Source organism: Homarus americanus, unplaced genomic scaffold (assembly GCF_018991925.1).
Source record: "Homarus americanus isolate GMGI-L3 unplaced genomic scaffold, GMGI_Hamer_2.0 scaffold41366, whole genome shotgun sequence".
NCBI classification, from domain to species: domain Eukaryota; kingdom Metazoa; phylum Arthropoda; class Malacostraca; order Decapoda; family Nephropidae; genus Homarus; species Homarus americanus.
The window spans coordinates 7,931,998-7,958,585 of NW_024723541.1; the positions used below are offsets into that span (position 1 = coordinate 7,931,998).

General features: G+C 38.5%; 1 protein-coding gene across 6 annotated transcripts in view; it reads left to right on the top strand.

The window, feature by feature from the left end:
- The window catches only part of LOC121863625 (monocarboxylate transporter 14-like), a 109,041-nt gene that overhangs the window by 68,946 nt on the left and 13,507 nt on the right, over window positions 1-26,588 (top strand). For 2 of the 6 annotated variants that reach the window (XM_042362376.1, XM_042362373.1), the window contains exons 2-14: window positions 1,133-1,514; window positions 8,187-8,469; window positions 8,624-8,767; window positions 9,858-10,063; window positions 10,370-10,537; window positions 10,963-11,164; window positions 11,535-11,758; window positions 12,157-12,312; window positions 13,100-13,283; window positions 13,966-14,132; window positions 14,823-15,045; window positions 18,663-18,788; window positions 24,451-24,576. In XM_042362376.1, coding sequence (XP_042218310.1) covers window positions 1,458-1,514; window positions 8,187-8,469; window positions 8,624-8,767; window positions 9,858-10,063; window positions 10,370-10,537; window positions 10,963-11,164; window positions 11,535-11,758; window positions 12,157-12,312; window positions 13,100-13,283; window positions 13,966-14,132; window positions 14,823-15,045; window positions 18,663-18,788; window positions 24,451-24,576 — 2,266 coding nt within the window. In that variant the 5' untranslated portion in view covers window positions 1,133-1,457. Of the gene's footprint in view, window positions 1-1,105; window positions 1,515-8,186; window positions 8,470-8,623; window positions 8,768-9,857; window positions 10,064-10,369; window positions 10,538-10,962; window positions 11,165-11,534; window positions 11,759-12,156; window positions 12,313-13,099; window positions 13,284-13,965; window positions 14,133-14,822; window positions 15,046-18,662; window positions 18,789-24,450; window positions 24,577-26,588 lie in introns of all 6 variants that reach the window. The other 4 variants (XM_042362375.1, XM_042362377.1, XM_042362379.1 and 1 more) reach the window with 4 other exon arrangements.

Below are 26,588 nucleotides of genomic sequence, written 5' to 3' on the forward strand. Positions count from 1 at the left end.
CTAACTGGTTATGGTACACTAACCAACAATGTCACAGTCACACTCAGAATCTTGTGTAATAATCTTAGTACTGTATTACACACTGCTGGTCATTGATTGTCAGTTTTGAACTATTGTTCGTTGTGTTCAAGGAACTGAGTAATTTACCTAAATCGCCTGAAACTAAACAAAACTATATTTATTGACGTCTTGCCGCTATGAATATTACAAGTATGTTTACTCGTTTCTTGTGTATTTTTCTAGAAGCACAATGTAATTTTAAAGAAACTTCAACAAATCACGAATATACTTTTCGACCAAGGTTTCGTGGTTCTGTTGCAAGACAATGGAGGAAAGACAAGCGGTGTTGTGACAGTATAAGCAACTGACTCAAATAAGTGAACGTGTCTTGTAGTCAAGTGTTTATCTTAATAATACTCACAATGTCGTCAGGTGGTGCATAAAAATAGAGTCCGTTTATTAAATATCGACGTAAAAATATGGGTGTACATGGTGCGGAGGACACACTATCTTACATGATAAGCTATTATTACATAATCTCACATAAAAACAAGATAGCTGCCATCATTAGCAGCACAACGATAAGAGAAGGGATGTCATAGTGTGGCCTTAAGTTTTGTATAGGAAAATACAGCCTTTTGTCTACAGTATGATGCAACGGTCATCTTCCTATTGTGGTCTGTCGCCTTGCCCGTAAACAACTATAGCGACTTCTAGATCATGGTATAACAATGTTGGGGTTTGTAACTATAAATTTAAATAAAATATAATAAAACCACAAAAGAGATATCAAAATGATTACGCGGCAACCTCATTTGATGATACGGGGCCAAACACAACATTAAACACCAAAGATTTTAAAAATTATGAGAGGTTTCAAGCAACTTTTTTTCCTCGAATATTTTCAAAGATTGTATATGGGGCGAGGACTCCCGAGGAGTAACTGCCAGTCATTATTTTGAGAAACTATACAGTATTCTTTTATAACCTTGTACCGGTGTTCATAACAGTGTTGTCATTGTGAGCTAGTTTAACGGATATATTCATGCAAGTGATGTATAATACAAACCATCATCTTGACCTCTTGCTGACAAATGATGTGTAGTGAAGTTACTGAAGTGTGTGTTTACAGGAACTGATAGTCGGAATAACTTAAGAGAAAAAGATATTATGGCAACAAGTTATGATAAGAAAACTCACCCCAGATGACGTGAAGACTCAGTGTATGGACACACACTTGTGCAGAAAAATTTAAGTTTTTAGTGTATGTTAACAATAAACAAGTGTATACCGTGAGACATTGATCATGATAGAAAAGATTCTCGGCCAATTGATACGGTGACGAGAAAGGTGAAAGAGAAATAAGAGAAGCAAGGACATAAAAGTAGAAAGAGTTGGTTTGGCGGCGTGTGAGAGACAGCCTTGCCTAGTACATCATCACCCCTACACAAGGCACCATGAAGCGTGGGGGCTCCGGCAAGGCCCGCACCGTCTCCTTCAGTGAAGATCAACAGGTAGGACCCCTCCCCGAGTAACACACGGGAGTACTGGACCTACTGGTTGGTTACTTTATTGACTGTCTGGTAGCTCTTGTCGCCTTGTGTTGATGCCCACTTGTGACATCGCTGTCTCTAATTGGTAGACTAACTGTTGTGTTTATGACGTCGCTGCCCCTGATTGGTAGGCTAATTAGTATATTTGTGACGTCGCTGCCTGTAACTGGTAGACTAACTATTATGTTTATGACGTCGCTGCCCCTGGTTGGTCGACAACCAATATTTGTGACGTCACTGCCTCTGATAGAATAACATTAGTGGCTTAGTGATGTTGCTGCCACTGATAGGCAGAGTAACATCATTGTATTTGTGATGGCATGTAGAATAAATGTATTTGGATCATTAGAGTTGTGTATTAGTGCAATAATTACCAGTAATGTTGGAGTTCTTAACTTGTGCTGTGCTGCTTGTAATTACTTCGGTTATCTGAATGTAAACTGTTAATTTAGATGTCAAGGTACCCTGTGTGTGGTGGGGGGGGGTTGATGGTCAGTTCAACATACACTGCGTGAGGCAACACTGGTAGTCATCCTCAACTGTTGTTATAACCTTCGCCAGCTCCCTCTAGTGTTCACCACTAAAGCTGTGTTGACCTGACCTCTGTGTGTGTGTAGACGTTTGTGTTTCTGTATGTCAGTATGTGTTGTGTGCGTGTATGTATGTATAATGGATGTATGTGTTTTGTGTGTTCATGTTTCTAGAGCTTGTTCATATATGAAATAGCTGTTCCTTAGTTTTAGTCACAAACAGGAAGAACTTCGTCTAACGCCCACAACAAACTGATGGCCTCGAAAAAATATATCACTAGAAATTATCACAATTTTGGCCAAGTTAGGTAAGATGACTTTTATCTTTGGCTGCGTTTGTTTACTGTTTTAAATTACAAACACTCTTATTTTCACCTAGGAATGAAATACCTTAAAGTTTGTATCTAGAAAGGTGGGGGAATTGTAGCCTTTGTATGTGTATAGGATTTTAGAAGTAACAAAAGAGGGGATTAGTGTTATTATTGTACGAGATACGTAGTTGGGTGTTGTCAGGCTAAAGGCCCTCTACAGCTGGGTGTGGAGGATGGTCGTGGGAATTTACTATTTTGGGATTGGATATAAAAAGTTTAGTGTTTTTTGTTTTGTTTTGTTTTTCTTACATATATGGTCATTGAGTCAGTTTCCTTTGTTGCTTTCCATCGTTCTTACGTGGTCAGTTACGTAGGAAAATTTTAACATCCGAACCTATGAGAATCTGTGAATCTGTGTGGGGGGCAGCTTCCCCACAGGGTCACGCAGGAATGAAATAGAAAACAAGAAAGAAAATTACGGGAGTTTCTGTAATGAACACTGTTGATCGTTTTATGTTAGCACCGAGTTTTTGTGTGGGGGACATTGTTCACTCTTACAGACAATTCTTTTGTTCTAAATTCAACATATTGAGCTAATTTTGTTCGTAGAAAGTAATAATTATTCTTTGTGTGTGTGTGTGTTTCACAATTTAATACATACACCACAAAGTCATTCGACACGTAGTGTACACTTAGCCAGAAGAAAGGCTGAGTCACGACCCGAGTGCTGCGGTGCAGCATCACATAGCATGCAATATTACTATATTACAATCTTTATCTGTAAGATGTAATGACCAGATTTTTTAAAATAAAGTTTGTTGTCAGATGAATGCAAGAAGTGGACAAAATACGTGGTGCCTCTGACACTGACCCGTGGAATCGTCTGAAGATTATTCCATAGCTTAGTTCACGAAATGAATAAACACCGTAACGTTACCTGGGGGTTTGGTTAATAATTGGGTGTTTAATCTTCAAGTGAAATAGTCTGGGCTGTCTAATGTTCAGGTGATTCCATTAGTCTGTACAAACACAATATTCAGATGCAGATAATAAGGGAAATTCCTGATACGAGTTCTTGTGAGAAATCGGGTTAAAAGATGTAAAATTATCTCTGAAAATATTTAGCAATATCGCAGTTGTAATTCCCGCTTTTTAAACAATGTTAAACAGTAACTAATATCTAATACTGTACAGCTGATTACATATCAACTTTTCTCTTTTATCCTCTTCACCACTGATCGGCTCGTTAGCCGCTTGGGCGATCGGTCACGTCTCTGAATACTTTTCCTTTTCTGTTATCCTCTTCACCAAAAGATGGACTTGTTAGCCGCTTGGGCGATCGGTCACGTCTCTGTTACGCACTGTTGGCAAGTTCTGGGCATGCACCGGCTCCTGGATGTACCTGAACCCGCTCCAGTGTTGGTCAAGTCTTGTCTTGGAAGAGCTCACACTCGGTGCCGCCACAACACTTTCTGGTAGATTGTTCCAAGAGTTCACAACTCTCACTCCAAAAAAGTTTGCCCTCACAGTTTTCTGGACTTGCGGCTTCTTCAATCTTGAGCTGTGACCCCTTGTGGGGCGAGCGTCCGCCATCTCCAAGTAAGGACACTCAACTGAATAGTGCCCCTTGAGATGCTTATATACCTCAATTAGGTCACCCCTTGCCCGCCTGTAGCATAAGCTAGGCAAGTTCAGGCGCTCCAATCTCTCAGGATAGCTGAGGTGCCAAAGGGCAGGCACCAGTCTGGTGGCCCTCCTTTGGACATTTTCAACCAACTGACAGTCCCTAGCATGTCTCGGGGACCAGTCGGGGTGACAGTACTCTAGATGGGGAAGCACTTCACTCTTGAAGATCGTTACGAGGGACGGACCGTCAAGATATCTGAACGACCTCCTTATAAGACCCAATAATGTATTTGCCTGATTTACCTTCTTCTCGCAATGCTCGAGAACTTCAGCTCATTGTCAATATACACACCTAGGTCCTTCTCACATTCAGTCTCAAATACTGTAGTGCAGTTTCTTCATCCCATTGGGACATATGATACGCCTCCTTACCGTTGGTACGCCCCAGGTGCATCCTCTTACACTTCGTGACATTGAATCTCAGCAGCCATATCTTCGACCATTCTTGGAGTCCACAGAGGTCCTTCTGCAGCTCTTCACAGTCCGCTTGGTTCTTGATTTCCCGAAATAACTTGGCGTCATCGGCAAACATTTGTATGGAGGAGTGTACAACGCCAGGCATGTCATTTATGAAACAAACAAACAACAGCGGGCCCAATACACTGCCCTGTGGTACCCCGCTTGTGACAGGTATGGATGATGATTTCGTGCCATTAATCACCACACACTGCTTGCGGTCATGTGGGGTACACTGTCGAAAGCCTTGGCAAAATCTAGGTAAATATTGTCGATATTACCACCCCGTTCCAGAATATGGGTCCAAATATCCAATATCTTGAACAATTGTGTTACGCAGCATCACCCCGGCATAAAACCGTGTTGGCAATCCTTTACAAGGTTTTTTCGTAGTAGATGTTCCATCGCGGCATCTCTGATAATACTCTCAAGTACTTTACATATTATTCTGGTTAGGCTCACCGGTCTATAGTTGTTCGTGGAGTGACGATCGCCCTTTTTGAAGATAGGACTCGCATAAGCCACTTTCCATTCACTGGGGACCTTTCGTTCATCCAGGCATTTACAAAACGGGATCTTCAGGGGCTCGGCAAGCTCGTTGCTCAACTCTCTTAGCACTTTAGGATGCACCATGTCAGGGCCGAGACTCTTATGGACCTTTAGCTTTGACAGTTTATTTCTAATACAATCTTCTGTGAACACAATGTGGGTCAGTGCTGAGTCGAACCGTCTGTCCTCAAACGCACGAAGGTTAATCGCATCCTCTCTTGTGAACACCGAGGAAAAGAAGCTGTTCAATGCCTCAGCTTTCTCCTGGTCAGAATTTGCGTAACTACCATCTCCAAGCCTCAGGTCTGATACTCCTACTCGCGATTTTAATTTCGACTTTGCATAGCAGTAAAACGCCTTTGGGTTTGACTTGACCTCGCTTGCAACCAGCCTCTGGAACTCCTTTTCAGCCCTTCTACATTCTATCTTTGCTTGGTTTCTGGCTCTTCAATTTCTGGGTTTTCTTCTTAACTTGTCGACCGCCGCATGGTTCATGTGTAGCGATCCCCTCGTAGTCCTAGAGGCACTGGGTTTGGTCTTGGGTATATATTTATCGATCAAATGGGTCACTTTACTAGTTATGATATTCAGCGTAGTGTCTGCGTTCTTGTGCCTTAATGAGTCAGGTCAGTGGATACCCCTCATCTCTTCCCTCATCCCGTTGTAATTTCCCCTGTAATATTTGCACCTTGGCCTGGCCTTATCTTGAACTAGGTAACAGTTAAATCTGAATGACAACACTATATGGTGACTGGTGCCAACTGGGGCAAGATGTTCCAGTTTGGCCACCATACCCTCCTCGTTTGTTATGATGAGGTCTAGTGGCTTGGGTGTTTGCTCCCCTCTGTAATGTGTCGGGTCTCTCACATGTTGGAACAGAAAATTATCTCTCAGAGTTTCTACAAAAAGAGTAGCAGGGTTCTTCAGTCGTTTCTCCAGTCGATGTCGCCATAGTTAAAGTCCCCCATGATAAGGAGGTGGCTAGGGTTGAGCATCGCTGCGTTGTCTATTAAGGCTCTTAAGTTCCTTTGATTTAGTCGGCCACAGTTTGGGGATCTGTAGATACACCCGACAATAAGTAAGTCCCTTCCCTTTAGTTTAATTTTACACCACTTGGACTCTTCAAAAACATCCTCTCCCTGTACCCTCGCCTGGCTGGCTCTAAGGTCTTGCCTAGCATAGATAACCACACCCCTCTTACAAGTTTCTTGAGAAAGGTTCGTAAATGAGTCAAATCCAACAATACTGAACTCACATTCCTCTGGGTCTATTCTCCTGTTCTTGTACAACAGTTCTACAACTCCTACAATATCTGGTTGGTGTACCTTCAGTAGTGTTTCAAACTCCTCTCTCTTATCAAGGAACGTGTCAGTATTAGTGTACACGACATTCATGCCCGAATTTGTTCTCGGTAACATCTGTGCCCTTAGTAGTAACCCCCCCCCCCATTCTCAGAAGCTGCAGCATTTGCTAGGTACACTGCATTTTGCAGGGTGTAGTTAGAAATGTCATTGTTTACAAAGCGCTCGCCTCCTCCCGGCTGATAGCCGGAGCTGGTGCCACCTCCCGGGTGGGGGGTAGAGAAGGTGGAGGGTGCGCTGCTGTCCCCTGGCCCTGTGTCGGCAGACTTGCTTCCACCACTCTCTCCCTGAATGTAACCCATGTACACCCGTCCCTGCTCCTCCTCGACTCCTCCCTCTTCTGCTTCAAGCCGTGCAGGAGCTTCCTGTGCTGTTCCCCCTGCATTACCATGCGATCTGGGTGAATGAATACACTCCGAAATGCCTCACTCCTTGCTAAGTTTTTTGCCTGCCGAATAACCTCCCATTTCTCCTCCTCACTTACTAGTGTGATCCTGAGGGGGCGAGGCTTATCCCCCTGCTTTTGTCCCAGCCTCCTCACATCCTGAGGGGTTGATGGCATCTTCAGAACCTCTGTACAAATATTCTTAAACTGCATCTTATCGTGTGTTATCTTACTCTCGGTTACCTCCGCCTGGCTCTCAGGGACTCCAAAAACTATTACATTGTTCCTGCGCTGGAGATGTTCCCATTGTTCTTCCTCTCCCCTAACAGTAGGTCCGTTAATTTTAATTTCTTTGACACACTTCTTCAGAGTCGTTAGCTGCTGTAGAACCTGTTCTGATCCTGCATTACTCTCCGCCCCCTCCCGTGGCCCTGCTAATACGTCAGCATAACTCCTCTTAGCAACCACCTCCATTCTATCGGCTACTTCCTCAGTCTTAGCAAGGATCTCTTTCCCAACTTGTTCTAGTTTGGCAACCAGCAAGGCTCCAGCTTCATCTATTTTTGTCCCTAGGAAACTCGTTCCCCTATGGCTTGCAATCGCCTCATTCACCTTGACTACACAGTTAGGGCAATACCAGCAACAGCCTTCATGCTTTACGGCAGTTTACAACATCCTAAACATTGCATTAGTCAGGCCTGTGTTCTCCATATCCGACGTAATTATTGTCACCGTGGTTCACTATGTTTAGGTAGAAGGTGGAAGATGACACCAAGAAGGTGGAGATCAAAAGGTCTCTGGCTTATCTACTGAAAATTACCGTTATTTAGATATACAGGTACATAAAAGTTCATTAGGGTTCAGTTGATATTTCTTTGTTAATAGATGAATGTGGATTTCTACTTAGGAAGAGTTTGAAGTAACTAAGATGTCGGACAAATTGTTGAAACCCCAGCAAAGGTTACATCTTTTAATGACACTTTTTAAGCAAATTGCCCATAAACCTATTAATTACTTATCCAGCCAGACCTTTTCCAATTTGCGTATATTTTTGTTTTTGGGAATTCAATCGCATCTATGTTACTGGCTTTGTACCCTTGAGAAAATATTATACTATTTATCCTTTTACTTGCTATTGCTTTATTCATCAACAGGTATTACTTCATCCACAATGTTTGGTTTTAAATGACTATTTTTGGTGACAATTAAAACCACCTAGTTTTAAGTGTCACGTATTTTATTATTCTGTTATTTTTTTTATCATCTTTTAAATCATTGTAAAAGTATATATTAATCTCGCAATATAGATTCATATATTTTTAATTACAAATATTTCTTTTTTGTCTTATCCACAGAGTGAATTTGAGGGTCGAGACGATGGTCATCATGGAGAACATTATGATTATGATGATGATGACGCAGGCTCCATCACCTCACTGCCAGCAGAGTTACCCCCTCCTCCTGACGGGGGATGGGGCTGGGTCATCGTGGTGGCGTCCTTCTTATGTAATGCGATAGTGGATGGTATTGCTTATTCTTTTAGTCCCTTCCTTGAAGCCCTCTCCAAGCATTTCGATGCTCCCAAAGGAAAAGTTGCTTGGATTCCTTCTCTTCTGGCTGGAGTTTACCTCAGTGCTGGTATGTCAAAAATGCTTTATATACAATGCGAATTCTGTTATAATGGAGAAAAATTTTGTAATTTTCACGTATTTTCCGTTTTGTTTGATAATTATTAATTCATAAACTGTCTTGTTCAGTTTTACATAGAAGTTAAATATGTTCCCGCCCACAGGTCCTCTTGTGTCAGCGTTGTCCAACAAGTTTGGGTGTCGTAAAGTGTGTATTTTGGGAGGTGTCATCGCATCTATGGCTTATTTTCTCTCCTGCTTCGCAACCTCCGTCGAATATCTTATGATCTTCCAGGGAGTTATAGGAGGTATGAATGGTTGTTAAGACTACAGTATTTATAAATTGTAAGAATAAACACAAACCTGTTTTTATGCATTATACTTTTTATTGGGTTACTCTTATTGATACTTTTGAGGTACTGTATTGAGTTACTCTTTTATTATTAATTTTGAGTTAAACCTTTATTGATACTTTTGGGTATTTTATTAATACTTTTGAGTTCCACTTTTATTGATACTTTGTGTAGATTTACGTATTTGAAGCAACAGATTGAATGAAACATGGGATCACCTGAAGAATCTCCACCCCAGATTATTTCACCTAAAGATTAACCTCCCTAAAACTCTTGGGGTTGGGGGGGGGTATAAGGTAGGTTAGCATTAGGGTGGGGGGAATATACTGGTAATGTTAGGTTAGCATTAGGGTGGTTAATCTTTTGGTGAAATAAGCTGCGGTGGAGATTCTTCAGGTGTTTTTGCTTCTGACCACTGCATCATAGTTGGGGAAATCACATGAAGATTAGACACTCCATTTTATTTCACCTGTAGATTCATGTCTTTAATACTAACTGGAGGAGTGAAAGAGACAGGGGTTCTATTCTTCAGGTGGTCTGGAAAGGTATGCAAAACTCAAATTAGTTTGTACAGTATATGAATGTTCAGGACTCGACATAAGTTGAGTCCATCCATGTAATACCTAATCATCATGAAATGCTTAATTGATGCCAGTTAAATAAATGTAAGTATTACAAGTATTACAAGTATGTTAATGTCTGTTGGGTATTAATGGTGTAGCAGTAGTGTGCTCACCTCTCACCACTGGTCCTGGGTATAAATCCCTGGATCATATAACAAGGATGCTATCCAATGTGACCCTGCCAGACATTACAAATTTCTCTGGGTATTCCAGTTTCCTCCTGTACTAACACTAGACAAGGTAACAAAGAACAGACCTACCACTGGAATGGCTAGTAAGCTGATAATTAGTGAAATGATAAAAAGATAGAATTGTAATATGAAAATTCACTAATCAGGAAGTGTGTATAAGGCCTGACCTAAGCTGGTAATGCTGGAGCCTTGTACAGTAATGTGTTTTATTCTTCTCTCTCTTTCTCTCAGGACTTGGGTTTGGGCTCATCTACCTCCCAGCAGTGGTGTGTGTGGGCTACTACTTTGAGACCAAGCGAGCTGTCGCAACAGGAATTGCTGTCTGTGGCTCTGGGGTCGGCACCATGATCTTCCCACCTCTCCTTAATTATCTTATTTCAGTATATTCTTGGCAAGGAACTAATTTACTCATAGCTGGATTGATTGTAAACTGCTGTGTAAGTTTACATCCAAGATTTTAATAAAGTGGTAAAAGAATTTTTATTTTAATTGGTACTTTTGTAGACCATTAAAAATTTAAAGTGATATAATCATGAATTCATAATATAAAATAGGTGTTAATTATATTCTCCCCCTAATAATGTCTCAGCTGTGAAACTATTAATGTGCTGTCATCTGCGATTTATATATGACTTCTTTATTTATATTAAGAGTTCATATAGCAAACTGTACATATAAATGTCTTTACCATTATCATACACTAATCCTACCCTACTGAAGAATTTGTTTTATGGCCCATTCAGTGCTTTGGTGCCCTTATGAGACCTCTGGAGGTGCCAAGGATGAAGAAGAAGGACCTGATGCAACGGTTGGCAGAGGAGAAGCGCGCTGCACTGAAAGCTGGGTCCTTCTGTGATTCCAACTACATTACCTACACTCATCCTGATGGCACTGTAGAGAGACAAGCCAAGGTGCATGAGTAACATTTAGAGTGACAGACAGGAATAAGTGTGGGCATAAAGTAATGTCTTTGTAATTGAATCTGTGCATAAAATTGGGCTCAAATAGATATCTGTGAGAATGAAAAGACTTACTTTAGTTATTTAATTAGTTAAGGTAGGAATGGAATAATTTTATTGGGAGAAAGAGAAAATGAACGCTTAAAACACTTAGGTAGAGTGATCATGATTGTGTTCAGTGTTAGAAGAAAGTCTCAAAAAAAGTAAAATAGTCACAAATTTGACTTGGAAAAAAGTCATAGGATGTAGACACAGTTTTTGAATAGTCTAAATTAGGTTATGTTTGTGAATGTTTTTCCACGTATTTGTGTTCATGTGAATCATAAACTTAGGACGTGTTGCTCAGGTTACTTACAACTCTCTTTCTCATTTCTCAGAGAGCCATGAATGCTGACCCTGGAGTACATTCACATCTCAATCTTTCTGGCTACCTCACCCCTGTCTCAACAAACTTGGTTCTACCTACCATTCAGGAGACACAGGGTAACACTCCTCCTGACCAGGAATCACCCTTAGCTGCATCTGAGAAGGAAATTGACCCATCTTCTCCCAATACTGCTGACCTAGAGCATCCTGAGGGTATGTTTATCATAGACATGGGAAACCACAATTTTTTGCAATTTCAGTAGAACTAATTATCATACCAATTGTGTCCCCTTCTAGGGACAAATATTTTCCCATTGCATGTACAGTATATATTACTGGTCTATGTTCACTAGTACATTTATAATGTTTAGAGAACATACTGTAAATTTATTGCTGGTACTGTACTGTACTCTTCATTGCAATTACCTGTACTATATTAGATACAAGAAATGTAGGAACTTGACACTTTGTAAGTTACCCCCTGTATATAGGTGTTTAAATGTCATGTTTTTTTATATGCAGTATTCTTTTTGTACCTGACTTACCTCAGGTTATAATATTTATATAATATTATGGACTTCAGGTGTAGATGAAAAGCAGATTTTGGTAAATGGAGGAGATACCAACAGCACAGTGCCGCCCATTGTACCAGCTCGTGTTCCCACTGTGGCCACTTCTGCCAAGATACCACGCAATTGTTCCCAACCTGTCATGGCTCAGGGGTCTGCTACCTTTTTCCCCAAAAATGGATCCGTCCCCAATTTTGAAAGAAGATTTTCTAAAGTGGAGGTTGCAAGCCTAATGAAGGTACAGTACAGTAGTGACCATAGTAATTTGGAATAGTGTACAATTTTAACTATGGCATCTTGATATTTTATCATCACTGTTTTCTGCAGAATTTGTTGATTTACTCTGCAAAGATTGGTAAATATTGCATTAATTTTCCTTATGTTTTAGAATCCTGAAAACAGAAGCTTTCTTTTATGCATTTTAGCTCCTGTAATGAATAAACTAACATTTGTATATTTTTGTGTTTTATTCTTTGTTCTCACCTTTTATGTGAGTACAGCACAGTACAGTACTGCATAATAATTCAGCATGCAGAGTAATGTTAAGCTATATAGTAGTTTTTTTTATAGCCACCTAACCACTCAACACTTAGTACAGATGAATGTAATGTAATTCTCTTCAACTTTCCACATCAGGTCGTCCCTGCCACCCCCAAAGCATCATCATCAAATTTACGTGCACTAGGATCTCAAGAAATGCGTCGTATGTCTGGTGGCTACGGTCGTGTAAATTCTAATACTTCTTTTATTGACCCGGAGGCAGCTGGACTTCGCCAAAGACGGCCATCTTCAGTGAGTACTTAACCCAAGTGGTGATGAAAGGTTGATACTCTCATAAAGAGTTGAGCTGAACATCCTTTTCAAGATTACAACTACAGTACCATAAAGAATAATCTAATTTATAATAGCAAGATACAGCAATTTATTATACTGTACATACAAAACACTACTGTATTATATAGACATAACATTTTCATTTGTAAGTATAGTACTGCAGTGTTGTTGAGAGATGTGAATATAACTGAAAGAAATCAAATTGGGGAAACCTTGTTAAACTCTGAATGGAAGATTTCTCACATAAAGTGAACTTTTATTACATACTGTACAGTACAGCACTGTATATACTAATGTACTTATACAGTTGTTGTAGTGATGTTGACAGATCGAGTGTACTCATGCAATTTGCAACTGTTGAGAGCAAATTAAAGGTGTATTTGATGGTCATTAGAGTGAAGATGCCTAATTATTGAGGTACTCAGAAGCAACCTTACAATACCTCTGGAGTTGAATATATTTAAAAGGGAAGAGAGAAGTACCGTATAGAAAGTAAAATTAGAAGTGAAAATATAGAAAGGGAAATATGAAGCAAGATCACAGTGCTTGGTCACAGTAATTGCATCAGTTATTTGTTATAAAATCTGAACCATAAACTTATACTAAAAGTTGGCCTAAATCATTATACTAAAAGTTGGCCTAAATCATTCTATGAGATATATTATCTCTAAATTTTACTGTTAAAAATTTTTGGTCATTGGAATCATTCCTGTTTTTTTTTTATAATTTTGTTTGTACTTTACAGAAGTCCATGATGCTTCGTCCAATGTCACGCCAAGATATCTTTTACTCAGGCAGTATTGCCAATCTACGGGAATTCAAGTCACAAGCATCAATGTTGTCATACCGGGAGTCTTCCCTCAACCTACAGGGAACTGGTGCTTCGAGAGTTGTTCTTGATGCTCTAGATGGACCAGAAGAGGGAACAGGTTAGTTTTTTGTGTGTGTTTGTAAATAAAACTGGGCCAACATGTTCTAGACTACAATCTCCCACCAGAGCATCATTAATGTACTGTACTACATAGAGTTTTGATGGTGAACCTCTTACCTGCCTTCACAAACATTGAATGGTTCCTCTTGTCCCCATCATCACCTTATCCATTTCATAAAAAATATTCCACTTTTTTTAGTACCTGTATTTTAATCTTTATTTGAAAGGTTATAAATTTTATATTATGCTTTAAAATGGATAACTAGTTTAGATGATGCCTCCCTTATGAACAGGGTTTTGTGTGAGGAAGGATCTGTACACTGGGGCTTTTATTAATGGTTATACAGATACAGTAATGTTAATTACGGAGAGCCTGTTTACTTTTGATTCTTGCCACCTGCATCAGAGGAGGATAATTGAACTGATTTGAGTTGAAACAGTTGGTCAGAATTTTACAGATATAAGTTGGCTGAGCCTTTTGAGAGCTGCAGGTTTTTTGAAGGTCACCTGATAAAAATCTTGTAAAAATAAAATAAAACACTGCAACTGAGAAAGATTTTTGTTTTTGAGTAGAAAAGTTGAACCTTCTGGTGGATAGTAGATATTGTTAACATAATTGATTGTCAGCAGAGGTAAGACACAGTCTCCAGTTATGTCATTCACCCTTTGGCCATCCCTAGAAAGCTGTAGCTGTGTGCCAGAATCCATCAAGGGAACTATATGCCAAATGATGGACTTCTCCCTCCTCAAGAACCCCATCTTCCTCCTGATCGGTGTAGCTAATCTCTTCGGCATGTTGGGCTTCTATACTCCATTTGTCTATCTACCTGATGCAGCTATTGAAAAGGTAAGGTGCTGTAATGTTGTGTTAGTTTAAAATTAATGATGACACTCTATACTGTATATGATTTATTGAATTTACCTAAGATTAGATGTGCAGTATAACATTCACCCCTACTGCATCCAGATTGAGAGAACTCACTTTAATTAAACCAGCAAACTTAGCGAAATATTGAGAGTATTAGGCACCATATTGATAACTTCACCAAAGGTTGACAAGCCTTAAAGTCTGATATTAATGAATGGATGTTGCTTAAGCTGCATCTCTGACTTTTTCCAGTTAAACCTTCAACACTGTGACTACATTTTTGAGAAGTGGCATTAGGATTAAAATTTTGTATGAGGCATTCTAGGTGAGAACAAGGCAAGTGATAAAGAGACTGAGATGTTTTTATTACAGGTACAATATTCCATTTTACTGAATGCAAAATAACTAATCTTTAAGCCTTTCATGCCAATTTTCACACTTCAGAATTTTATTCTGGCTACCACCAGATGATTTTATTCAGCTTAGGGAACCTCCAGAAGCCAAAGGGTTAACAACATTTTGAGGAAATTTTTTAATTTTGTCACTTTTCTACTCCTTGGGTCGAGTGCCTCATATCTTTTGTTGGTGTACATAACAAGCCTTTCTTTCAGGGGTGTAATATTATATTTTTTAATAGTATGAATGACAACCCTTCATTCTCTCACTCAGGGTGTGGACCCAGAGTATGCAACATTTTTGATCTCCCTCATTGGTATCACCAACACTATTGGGAGGGTCCTCTCAGGACTTATTGCTGACCTGCCCTGGGTCAGTCCTCTGTGGGTCAACAACATTTGTATCATCCTGTCTGGTGTGTGCGTCTTTTTCACTCCATTTGCGTCCTCCTATGGATCCTTCGTTGCGCTCTCATTAGCCTTCGGGTTCTTTGTTTGTAAGTAAACAACATTATTTTTCTTGTTATTATTTTATTAGATTTTTGCATTCATAAGTACACTAGTTATTTACCTGGAAGTTCATCATATTACGATGTCACGATTGCCTGTTTTTGATGCACTAAATTCGATGAAACCAAACATACCTACAATATACTGTATAGTGTGTATGCAACAAGAGTAGTACAGTACTAATGCTTTATTATTGTAATACATAGGTAAAATTCCATAATAATTCTTAAAATGAGAACACAGTAGAAATTTACATTATTACACTAACTTGGGCCTAAATCCAGAAATTACATCCAATATTTTTACCAGTAATCACCATATATGATCACCAAGAGGTCTTTGGTGTTGTTACGTTGGATATGGGCAAAGCTCATTGTAAATGTTGGGGTTTATCATGAGTAAAAAAGTTACTGTATTAACAATAGTAAAGATATTTCATTCAGCTGTTTTAAATTGTGCCCTAACCTGTTTCTACATGATTGCACTTGTTGGTTTGAAACAAGCTGCTTTGAGAGTCACCACATAAAGCCACACTGACTGTAATTTCAGATTCATTACCTGGATCAAATTGCCTCATTCATCAAACACTCAGGCAGTCATGCTAGCTAGAACAGCAGAGTGTGTTGCTATAACATCAGCACAGACTGTTCCCATTGCTAGGTAACTTCACTCTCAATACCACATACATTAGAACCCATTAATGTGAAGTTTTACTATACTACAGTAGACCCTTGCCATTCGCGATTTTGACGATTCGCGGTAAGCAGATGGTGGCTAGCTTGCAAGTCTTTTCCCACAGTGTAACGAGTCACCCCACGCGCCTGCAGCGTCTCCTCTCCCTATGTTTACGCTCAACCATTGTTTCTGTGGGGCCCCTAAAAGACTGCCGAGTGTCAGTGCTAGTGATGCTAGTGGAGTGAAATGTAAAAGGTAGAAGTCAGTGATGACCCTGACAGAGAAAGTTAAATTATTAGACAAATTAAAAGAAGGGATGAGTGCTGCTGCGGCTGGTCGGTTGTTTGGCGTAGGTATACCGTACTGCACTAAGTAGTAGAAGTTATTATTTGCGGCTTTGTCTATTCACACCATTCCTTGGAACAACCCCCGCGAATAACAAGGGTTTACTGTATAGATTATTATATAAAACTGATCACCACCATCCTGCTGAAAAATCAACATAGAGATTAGATACAGCATAATGTAGATACCTGTACTATAATATGTTCTGTATTTATCTTCTTTATGGGAGATCTCCACTCTTGAATACCAGCAAAAATATCCATGATCCTCCTGTCCATACACACTTCCTGGCAAGGGATGTGCTGCCTGTGTACATTATTATCCCTCATTTTTATCTCTTGAGAGAGTAGGAGAAAGAGAAAGCATTTTATTCATGCTCTTGTGAGTGGTCATCTTTACCTTTTACAAACATATACTGTACTGTATAGTAATATTTTCATACTGTTTTCGTCAGCACTTGCCACCTTCTTCTATGCTGTCTTTTTTCCTAAGGGGTTAAGGTAGTACAGTACGTGTGCACCTTCTGCACTTCTTACAGTACAGTATATAGTACCTTTGATGCATGCAGTGTTCTAAACCTATCAGCCTTATTTTATTTTATTTTATTTCAAAGTAAGAACATTGGAATACATGTTGAGTGAATCAGGATTTTCTCTCTCTGTCTTAAGTTATTATTTTATGTATTATATTAGCACCTGCTCATTATCATATTCATTCACCAACATTAGTCATGTACAGTATCATAAATCAATCACTGATATCATGTATATGGGGAGAGAGGTCCTGGTCATCTCTACAGTATAAATATTTATAATCATTTACTGCAGTAACTAACTCTCTAACTACAGTATGTGTGTCAGCTGCGCAACAAAAGAATGGAAGGAATTATATGTTCACACTTGGCTTGTTTATGTTCACTGTGACAACCTCCACCATTAATTCATGAATAAATACAAGAAGAAAATGTTGCTTTCTTCTCACAGTAACAAAAGAACTGTAGAAGTTGGGATGAAAGGGGAGAAGGCATCAGAGGTTAGTGAGGATACCTTGATGTAATACCTTAGTACAAAGGTAGGGAAAGAGTAGGGAAAATGGCAGCTGCAGGCATTTTCATAACCATTGTATATTAAATAACAGTTGTGTGACTTTGCAGTGAGGGTTCAAAACTGGGAATAATGGTGTGTGTAGAGTATGTTATATGTGCCACTTTATAGATTTGTTAAGTTTCTTCTAACTTAGTGCTGGTCATGGGCAACTTTTAGCTAGCATGGCTATTAGTTGAAACTTGAGCTACCAAGAATCCTGAGTTGTAATTGGAATACAAGAATTGTTTTAATAAAAATATTAGGAAGTCCTTCACTATCACATTGGATTCCAATGAAGGAGAAGCATGATATGAAGTTACTCTGAAATGGAAAAAGGCTTGAGAGTCTTTGTAGCTTCATAAGGACATGTGAACTGTTCAGTTTCAGTTGTTTGTCTTAGTTAGGCAACCAGGAGAGCTGGATCAACACCTCTGTAATGTACTACTGATGTGGATTGTGTAAGACCTGGTGGTCTGTAAGGCTAATTTAAATTCTACTACAAGTTTTAAATTAGGTACAGTAGTGACTCCCAGACTTGGGTGCTATTCTGTGTAAGCTTTTGGAGCTTTCTGGAAGCAGAGGTGTTGGCCATGCCCTCATGGTTGTCTAACTGAGGCAAACAATAGAGGACTGAGAAACACACATATGCTTACATGAGGACAAGGACTTGAGCCTTTTCTCTTTTCTGGGTACAGTAACTTTATACCAAGTGTCTTCTTTGGAATCCAGTGTTAAGGTAATAATTATTTTAATTTTTTAATCTATTGTTTTTTTAGGTTTCAGTCACACACTATATTGAGTTGCCTCATCCTGGCTCATTTCGAAAACAGAAATTCAGGATCAGTCCTTCTAATTGCCAACAGAGTGTTATTACTGTGTGTAATGAATGATTAATTAAAAGTTGAAAAAATTATATTACTCCCATCTTACTACATGTACTGTACTGTACAGTACATAAAAAATAACTGCCCGGTACTGCCCGGTACTAACACTGCCAAAGTTTTGAGATTGCAGAGTAGCTGAGTGAGTGATACTGCTGCAGGAGAGGGCAGGGGAAGGGAATATCTTACCATTTGCCATCTACCTGTGAAATATTAAGGAATCACCAACAGTAAAACTGTGTAGAGACAGTGTTTTCATTTTGATTGGGAAAACTTTATATACTATATATTAATACAACACCACATCTTCTTGCTTACCTGCATGTGTTTAAGTGAAGAATCATTGGGTTTTTCCCACCTGCTTACAATCCCTTGTAATGAGAACAAGCATGATCACCAAGTGTTTATGTTTGTGACAAGTTATTTATGGGTTCTCCACTCACCTTCACATGATTATATATGGGAGATGAAAATAAAGTGTTGTATTATATATTAAGGCTTTTTCCATACATATACTGCATTGTATATTATTCATTTATTGAAACAGTGAAGTGTAACATGTGAGTGGTCTGGTGTTGTTATTTTCCTCCAACCCTCATGTTTGTGGTATTTTGCCAGCTCCGTTCATCGCCCTCACGTCCATCATCATTGTGGACCTGCTAAGCCTCAGGCAACTCACCAATGCCTTTGGTCTCCTGTGTATCTTCCGTGGCGTGGCCGGGATCTTGGGCCCACCAGTGTCAGGTACCTAGGCCACACACTGCCTGCCTCGACTTGGTTAGAAACAGCCTTCCAGCAAGAGTAGTAATAACTGGTGGTGCTGCTGGTGGTGGTGTTGCTGGTGGTGATAATATTGATGGTGTAGTGGTGTTGTTAATGGTCCTTTATGTTCATAACCTTCTTTGTTTACTTTTCCTGCTGCTTTGTGTTACTGACTTATCTTATGCAAGACAAACTGACTGAAATGATTTACACCAAGTAATGACTACACCCAAGCTAAGGCATTACTATTGTATAGTAGATAACAGAGTATGGAACTCACAAGGTACTACGTACACGGACAATTTTAACTACTTATAACTTTGACATATGCATGGATCCAGGTATTGTACCTCCACTATATCAAGCTGACTATTCTGTAGAAATACAATGCTTGAACTCATTATGAACACCAGATCAAATTTAAGAGGGCCATCATATTGAACAGGCCACTAGCCAGCTCCACCCTAAAATCGGCTCCTGTATATAAATTACAGTTCACCATACCCTTGTTAATTTGACAGAAAAAAGGGGGCTCTGGGTCACTCGAATTACAGAAATTTTGAATTAACTGAGTTTGGAATATTTTGACATTATTCAACAACTTTTGAATTCTTGAGTTCGATTATTCGTTCATTTACTGTTCAGTTTTGCACCTTGCCATGCCTTGGCTGCCACTTAAAATCGATATGTAATTACTGTGCAAAAAAATATTTTTTAAATGTACATTGAGTAATAATAAAGTAAATACTAATGCTGTACAGTAATGAATAACTGTAACATTCTATGAGGTGAGGTGATGAGGTGAGGAGTCAAGGGTGAGGTTATGAGGCAAAAGGTGATGTGATGAAGCACATACACTGCACACACAGTAACAGCACTACTAAACCATTATCTTATAACATTAATTTTTTTTATTTCTATTTTAAAATTAATTGATACATGATGGCTCGATTTGGTTACTTTTGCACTTAGACAACTGATCAGTGAATAAACCAAGGCATATGGAGACATATTATACACAACAATAATATTGATTAAGTTCTGAATAATATGCTACAATATTATTTACTAAGTGCTTAAGACAGATCCTGTGGTAAGCATCAACCCTCTTGAGCAGTGACAACAATGGTGCTTAAGAGATGGTGAGTGCTGGCAACATTGTTAGGGAGAGCAGGAATGATCAGCTATTACCGCTCTGTCAACCATAGACTGGGAATATACGCTGTACTATGGTGCAATAGCTCATCTGGGATTGACTGTGGTATTTTGGGGGGAAAATTAATTATTTTTTGATATTGTTTTATTAACCTGGCACCAAATGAACCAAAATAATATGGGAATTAAGATGAAATGGCATGCTGTCATTATGAAAGGATCGCGGGAGACGAGTTGTCCTCTCGGTCTAGCTAGCATTCCCTCGCTCCTCCTCCACCACCTTCTCTCCCCAGCTAAACACCCAAACATAGTCTTGTATCTCAATATAATTCATATTTTATTCCTATATCTCATTCACTTTAATCTGTTTTATAATATATTCCAATAATAATCGTCCATGTAGGGTGGCAAAAACTGCACAGAAAATACAATCGTCGAAGTGGGATGACACCTGACTCACGCCTGCTTAGGGAGCCACGAGAGCACAGTGAATTGACGAGACTAAAATTTCAAGCCCATTGCCGCACGACTTTTCAGAACCACTCAGTTATTTCAATATTCATTACAAATTCAAATCATTTAATACCATTTTGGAAAAAACATCCAAATTAAGCCAAAATCCAAATTACTGTATAACGATCCGAATTAACAAGGGTACAGTGTATAAAGAATCTGTATATTATTTAAATATAATCCTAACTGTCTGTTCATGGTAACATTATCCATCCCAGACATATTTACGTTGCTTTTTGATGTTGGCATTTGTGACTAAACTGAACTATTTTACTTTTGACTGAAATTTGCGATAATCACCTCAGTGGTAAATGGTCATGAAAGTAATTTTTTCTTCTTTTTTTCCCAGACATTTTACTTCATTAGTGTTGTGGAATTTTAAAGTCCACTACACTTTGGAAAAGACTTTTGTTTGACTGTAACGTATGACTACCTGACTGTACAGTACAGGGGGTATTTCTAACCTAATGCTGGCCCAGGACAACTCTGTATCGCTAGCAAGTGTATGGGTTAAAAACAAGATTCCATGGATTAAGATATGAAACTAGGTCTCTAAGATTAATTAATTGAATACTGTAATTAGAAAATCCTTCACCATCACACCATATTCCAGTAAAGAGGACATTTTGTATTAAGTTAACCTGAAAGCTTGAGTCTTTGCTGCTCAGTGAGACAACCATGAGAGCTAGACTACCTAAGTTCCCAGTTACAGTGCCTCTATTTTGAGTATTATTTCACTATTTATCAGCTGAATAGCTTTTCAGGTGGTTGGTCTGTTCTTTGTTATGATCTTCATTGTCCAGTGTTAGTACAGGAGGAAACCAGAGCACCCAGAGAAAATTTGCCATGTTTGGTAGTGATAACACCCTTTTCACATCTGTCCGGGCCAGGGATAAAACCCAGAGATACGTGTGTTACTGCTACGTTCACATTTCACTAGATTGTGTTGACTAGTGGCCACAAAGTCCCAGATATCAATATTATGTTCCTTTAATGTTAGTGATATTAGTTTGATAGTTAGCCAGTGTTTGGTTAATAGGAACTTTTTTACACCAACAGTAACTCTTGATACTCAGGTTGAGTATTTAGCTTCAGAAGCTTGAAAGTTATCCCAAGTGCAGGGCCATTAGTTCTAGAGCAATTTGGGGGCCCTAAACAAGAAATCCTAATTGTGTTACTCTTCTCTCTCCCTTTAGAACCTTTCTCACATCAAAACTTGTCTTATTAAGTTGTGTGATAACCTACATATCAATCAACAGTTGTGTGATAACCAAAATTTCAATATACTGTACAGTTGTTTGTTAACCAACATATCAATCAACACTTGTGTGATAACCAGCATACAGTATCAATAAACAGTTGTGTGATAACAAAAATATTAATCAACATTTGTGTGATAACCAACACAACAATAAACAGTTGTGTGACAGTCAACACATCAATAAATATCACACCTGGTACCTTCAAAACTTATGTCACTTACATTTCTTTGAAGCAAAATCATTAGTTGTCATATGATAGCTACTGTCCTACTAGCTCATGGTTGATGCTGATTATGATAAGCTCACTCAGGTGATCGTGAGCCATTGACAGTCTCAGGTATGGTTTTACAAACTTAAGTTTTGAGAAGTTCCTCTCTGCTACAACCTCTGTCACTGGGAGAGTGACAGCAATCCTCAGTGCAACCAGCAGGTTTTGGGTATAGTGCTTTCAGCAGTTTCTCGTGGATGAAAGAGAGTACTGTACAGTACTTCCAGTATTGTCATGTTCCGTGATGGCAAATCTGACAAATTTAGAATTTCTTGTATTAATTGCTTTTCATCAATATGTGATTCATCATCAGAGCTCCGAGTGTTTCTTAAAGACTTCACGTTGTGTTTTAATGACTCGGTTCACATTTCTTGTATTTTGTTGAAGTTTAGCATAAGCTCAAACTTCTCTTTCATCTGGTCCAGTGTTGTGAATCTGTTCTCTTGAGATACAATGGCAGTGTCTGTGATCACATTAAAAAGTCCTGTTTCTAGCATCTTCAGTGTATCACTGATGAGCTCATCAGGCAAACTGTCTCTTGGTGTTTTTGAGCCTTTTCTATCTTTCAAAAGAAGCTTTACACTAATTTCTTCACAGATTTCTTTTGTTTATATTAGTGCTGTTGTAAAATAATTTTTTTCTGCAGCCTGTCAAGGCAAAGTTTGAGCTTCTCCTTCAGCAATAGCATCAGTGGATGTCTCTCTGACCTCCAGCAATGGTAATTTTCAGGAAGTTACCATTGTTTGGCTTGTACAAAGTTTCTTAAGTGTCATGGAGAGCAAGGTTTCTTTCAATAAGCAAATGTACAGTACAGTACAGTACAGTACTGTACAGTACTGTAATAAAACAACCAACCTTTCTAGAACATCCTACCAAAATTTTTTCTCATGTTAAAGCATAAGTATCTCAATGTGATCAATACAGTACTGTACAGTACTGTAATAAAACAACCAGCCTTTCTAGAACATCCTACCAATGTTTTTTCTCATGTTAAAGCATAAGTATTTCAATGTGATCAATACATATCTTTTTTTTTCTTTTTTTCAGACACATTTCAAACACATTCCATGAAATCAGGTTCTCTGTTTGCTCGTGACTATTTTTATTTACACTAGGATTGCTAAGGAGCCCCGAGGGACTCTTGGGGCCATGAGCAACTGCTTAATCCACTTCTAGCTACAGCTGGCCCTACTGAAGTGGAAATAAAGTGCAGTACTGAGTGTCCCCTTGTGCTTGTTAACAGAATATACAAACTGACCAACTCTGAATTATGGTTATTCAGTGAGAGCAGTTGTGTCCCTGACCAGTTTTCCTGCCAAGTCGTTCAATGAACAATTGTAGGCTAACTAAACCTAGTTTTCTCATTTGAAATACTGTATATGTTTTTTTTTAATTTGTCAACTTTGCTATTGCAATGAATAAGAATGTTAGTTATAATTGAATGGCATTATTGATCAAGTTAAATCTTAATATGTAGTAAAAGGGTTTCATTAATGTAGATGAACCAGTAGGGCAGAAGTACACTCTGTCATGGGATGAGATCTGCCTCCATGATTTAGTTGATCATAAAATTGTTTTTTACCAATTTGCAATGATTGTTGCCCTTTGAATTGTCTTACCTCCTTGAATTTGTGGAGTATTTGTTAAGATTCTTAACTATATTTTGAATAATTATAATCAAGCTACAGTTATCTCTCTCTTTACTTGAGGAAAGTAGAACCCCTCTAAAAGAGTGTGATTGAAAAGGCCATTGTACAATAAGAAAGTAACCTCCATGAAAATCTAGGGTGCCTTCATAGCAAGTGTCTCTTTTATTACAATATGGTGTGATGGTAAATAATTTTCTGACTTGAATTTATTCAGTTTTAAGATTCCCAGTCTAAGGTTTAAGTCTATGGGAAACTTTATTTCAACCTTTAGATGTGCTTACTGTACAGTCACCCTCACCAGCTCTGTTAGAAAATATGACTTCAAGATCAGTCCTTCACTAATTGAAATGACAGTGACTATTACCCCCCAATAAACATTAAGTATGGCGTGCTGAAATTCCAGATCTTCTGTCCACATTGTGAGTTCTGGTTCATTGTGTTGCTTTAGTAAGCTGATGCATTTTTTTTTTAGATGCACTGCCTACAACAAACTCCTCAAGGAAAAGGCTTGGCTTGAAGGAAAACAGATGAGTCACGCATAATTTATATTCTAAACAATGGAACAATCAAGAACTACTTTGGTACTCCTCGAGTTCGGTATTTTTGGGCACTGTACATAAGGGAAATACCTTCTAATTTTCAGCAGCTTTTTCAGGTGCGCTCTGCTTGGCATAAGAGTCTAATGGCTGAAGTAACATCTGCTCTATAGCAACTGTATTGGTAATGTAAGCAAAGTACTGTAGTGGGTAGAAATAGGTAGAAACACGCGCACTAACCTCAGAAGGGCTCTATTGCAGCGGCCTACATCTCCCTCTCATCCATCATCTTGGTACAACTTCTTGGCCTGTCGCAGCTCACCAATGCCTTTGGGCTGCTCATCCTCTTCCGTGGTTCTGCATCTATGGTGGGCGCACCCATCTCTGGTAAGTCCATCCCTGAGGTTGCCTCATCATCTAGGTAGCTCATGTTCCTGGTGAATTTACTCCCAAATTATTAATAGAACTTCAGTTTGGAGTATTATTTTACATTAAATAGCCTAAAAAAAATCATATTTCCTTACTACCAGAAATATGAAAAAAGAAGAGAAAATTAATTGTACATTAACTTCATTTACTACATAGGATACTGTAAAATTTTTAAATAATAGAGTGATGATAATCACCCATAAAAGTACTCCTTTCAGGTCTTATAGAAAATGTTACTCCATATGGATTTTGTCTTCCAAGGCTCACTTTCTTTGGCCATGTACATACTGCAGTCTCCATTGGTGGTACTTTGTACATTATCAGTTTTGCTTCAGTCTAAGTTCTCAAACTATTGTATCTATGCATTATACAAACTTTGTTTCCTTGCTATAATGAAACTCTGTCTCTGCAATGTCTTTCATATTACAGCTGAAACACTCATTTGTTCTTTTCTGTCATTTCATATGAAAGCAAACAACGCTAAACTGCTTTCTCAAGAAAATTATTAAACAAGTGTTTTAGCACCACCATAGTTTGAGTACCGTAAATAACCACTTCTGTACCACATACCAAAGCTATGGTACAATCATACCATATCTATGGTAACAGTTTGTAAATACATTACTGTACTGTGGTTTTGGTTTGTGGTAATGAAGGGATTAACCCATTCACTGTATACATGCCATGTATGTAAATGGAAACCCATTACAGTAATATCCCGCTTTACGCGGTTCTTGTTTACGCGTTTCTACATTTACGCGGTACCCTGCCAGAACTGGAATTCCCACTTTATGCTGTGCATCTACTTATATACGCGGGTGAAGTATAATTTTTTTATTTAGCTCATAAAATTCATACAAATTACCCAGCCAGAATATGATTTACATTGCTGGAATTCTTACAATATGATGATCATTTTGAATATAAACATCATAAATTTTGCATTAGACATACAAATTTTAGATCTAATGTAAGAATTTTTTTTACTCAGAGCAAATATGTTATCTTTTGTGCAAAATATATGACGTGTATATTCAAAATATTCCTGGTCTTGCAAGGAATCCAGCAATGTCAATTATATTATCCTAACTTTAGTTTGAGGTAATATTTATTACTATACCTTAAAATCTAGTGTTTTCACCCAAACATTTCTCAGAGAGGGAGGAGCCAGCGAGCGTGGGAAGAGGGGGGAGTTGAGTCCATTATTTGAATGGACATTAACCTGGCGACTGTATTTCTCTTAAATATTAATTGTGTGCATACCATCATAAAATTAATATGTTATTTTTACTACAACATAGGTATTGTGTCGGAAAAAGTGGAGTTTGGGAGTCGGCCCAGTCTCTATTTCAGTTAATCCCATATGTTCTGTTATTCCATTTACGCGTTTCTCATTTTACGGGGACCTCTGCAGGTTCAATTGACCACGTAAATCGGGGTATTACTGTATTAAGGCTATACTTGAAATTCAGACCAACTGCATTGAATGGTTTAATATATTGGTAAATGCAGTGAGTAGATGGTTGAGAAAATAATATATATGGTACAGTATACTGTACATACTTTGATTGAAGTGATTTGAAAGCTTATACATAGAAAGTATTACTGCATGTACTGTACAAGCAGGGTTTTCACTTTGAATTAACTGCTGCTGAAATTGACTGATTTGACTGACTGTCAGAGCTAGAGGTTCAAATTATTCCAGGAGAAAAATCTTCTCTTATCTAACAATACACAAAGTATGACTTCAGTCTTATTTAACATCTAAGCTTACCTGCATTCATTCCATCACTCAGTCACTATTGTTTGTCCAGTGTTTTAATGATTTACAACATTTGAGTCAACCTCATGATATGCTCTCTTGGTCTTCTTGCCTTAACCAAAAGTGAAAACCTTGTACAAGAATCTGTATTGCCAATATGTGTGGAGGATAGGGGATTAATATACAGTACATACAGTACATAGTTCTA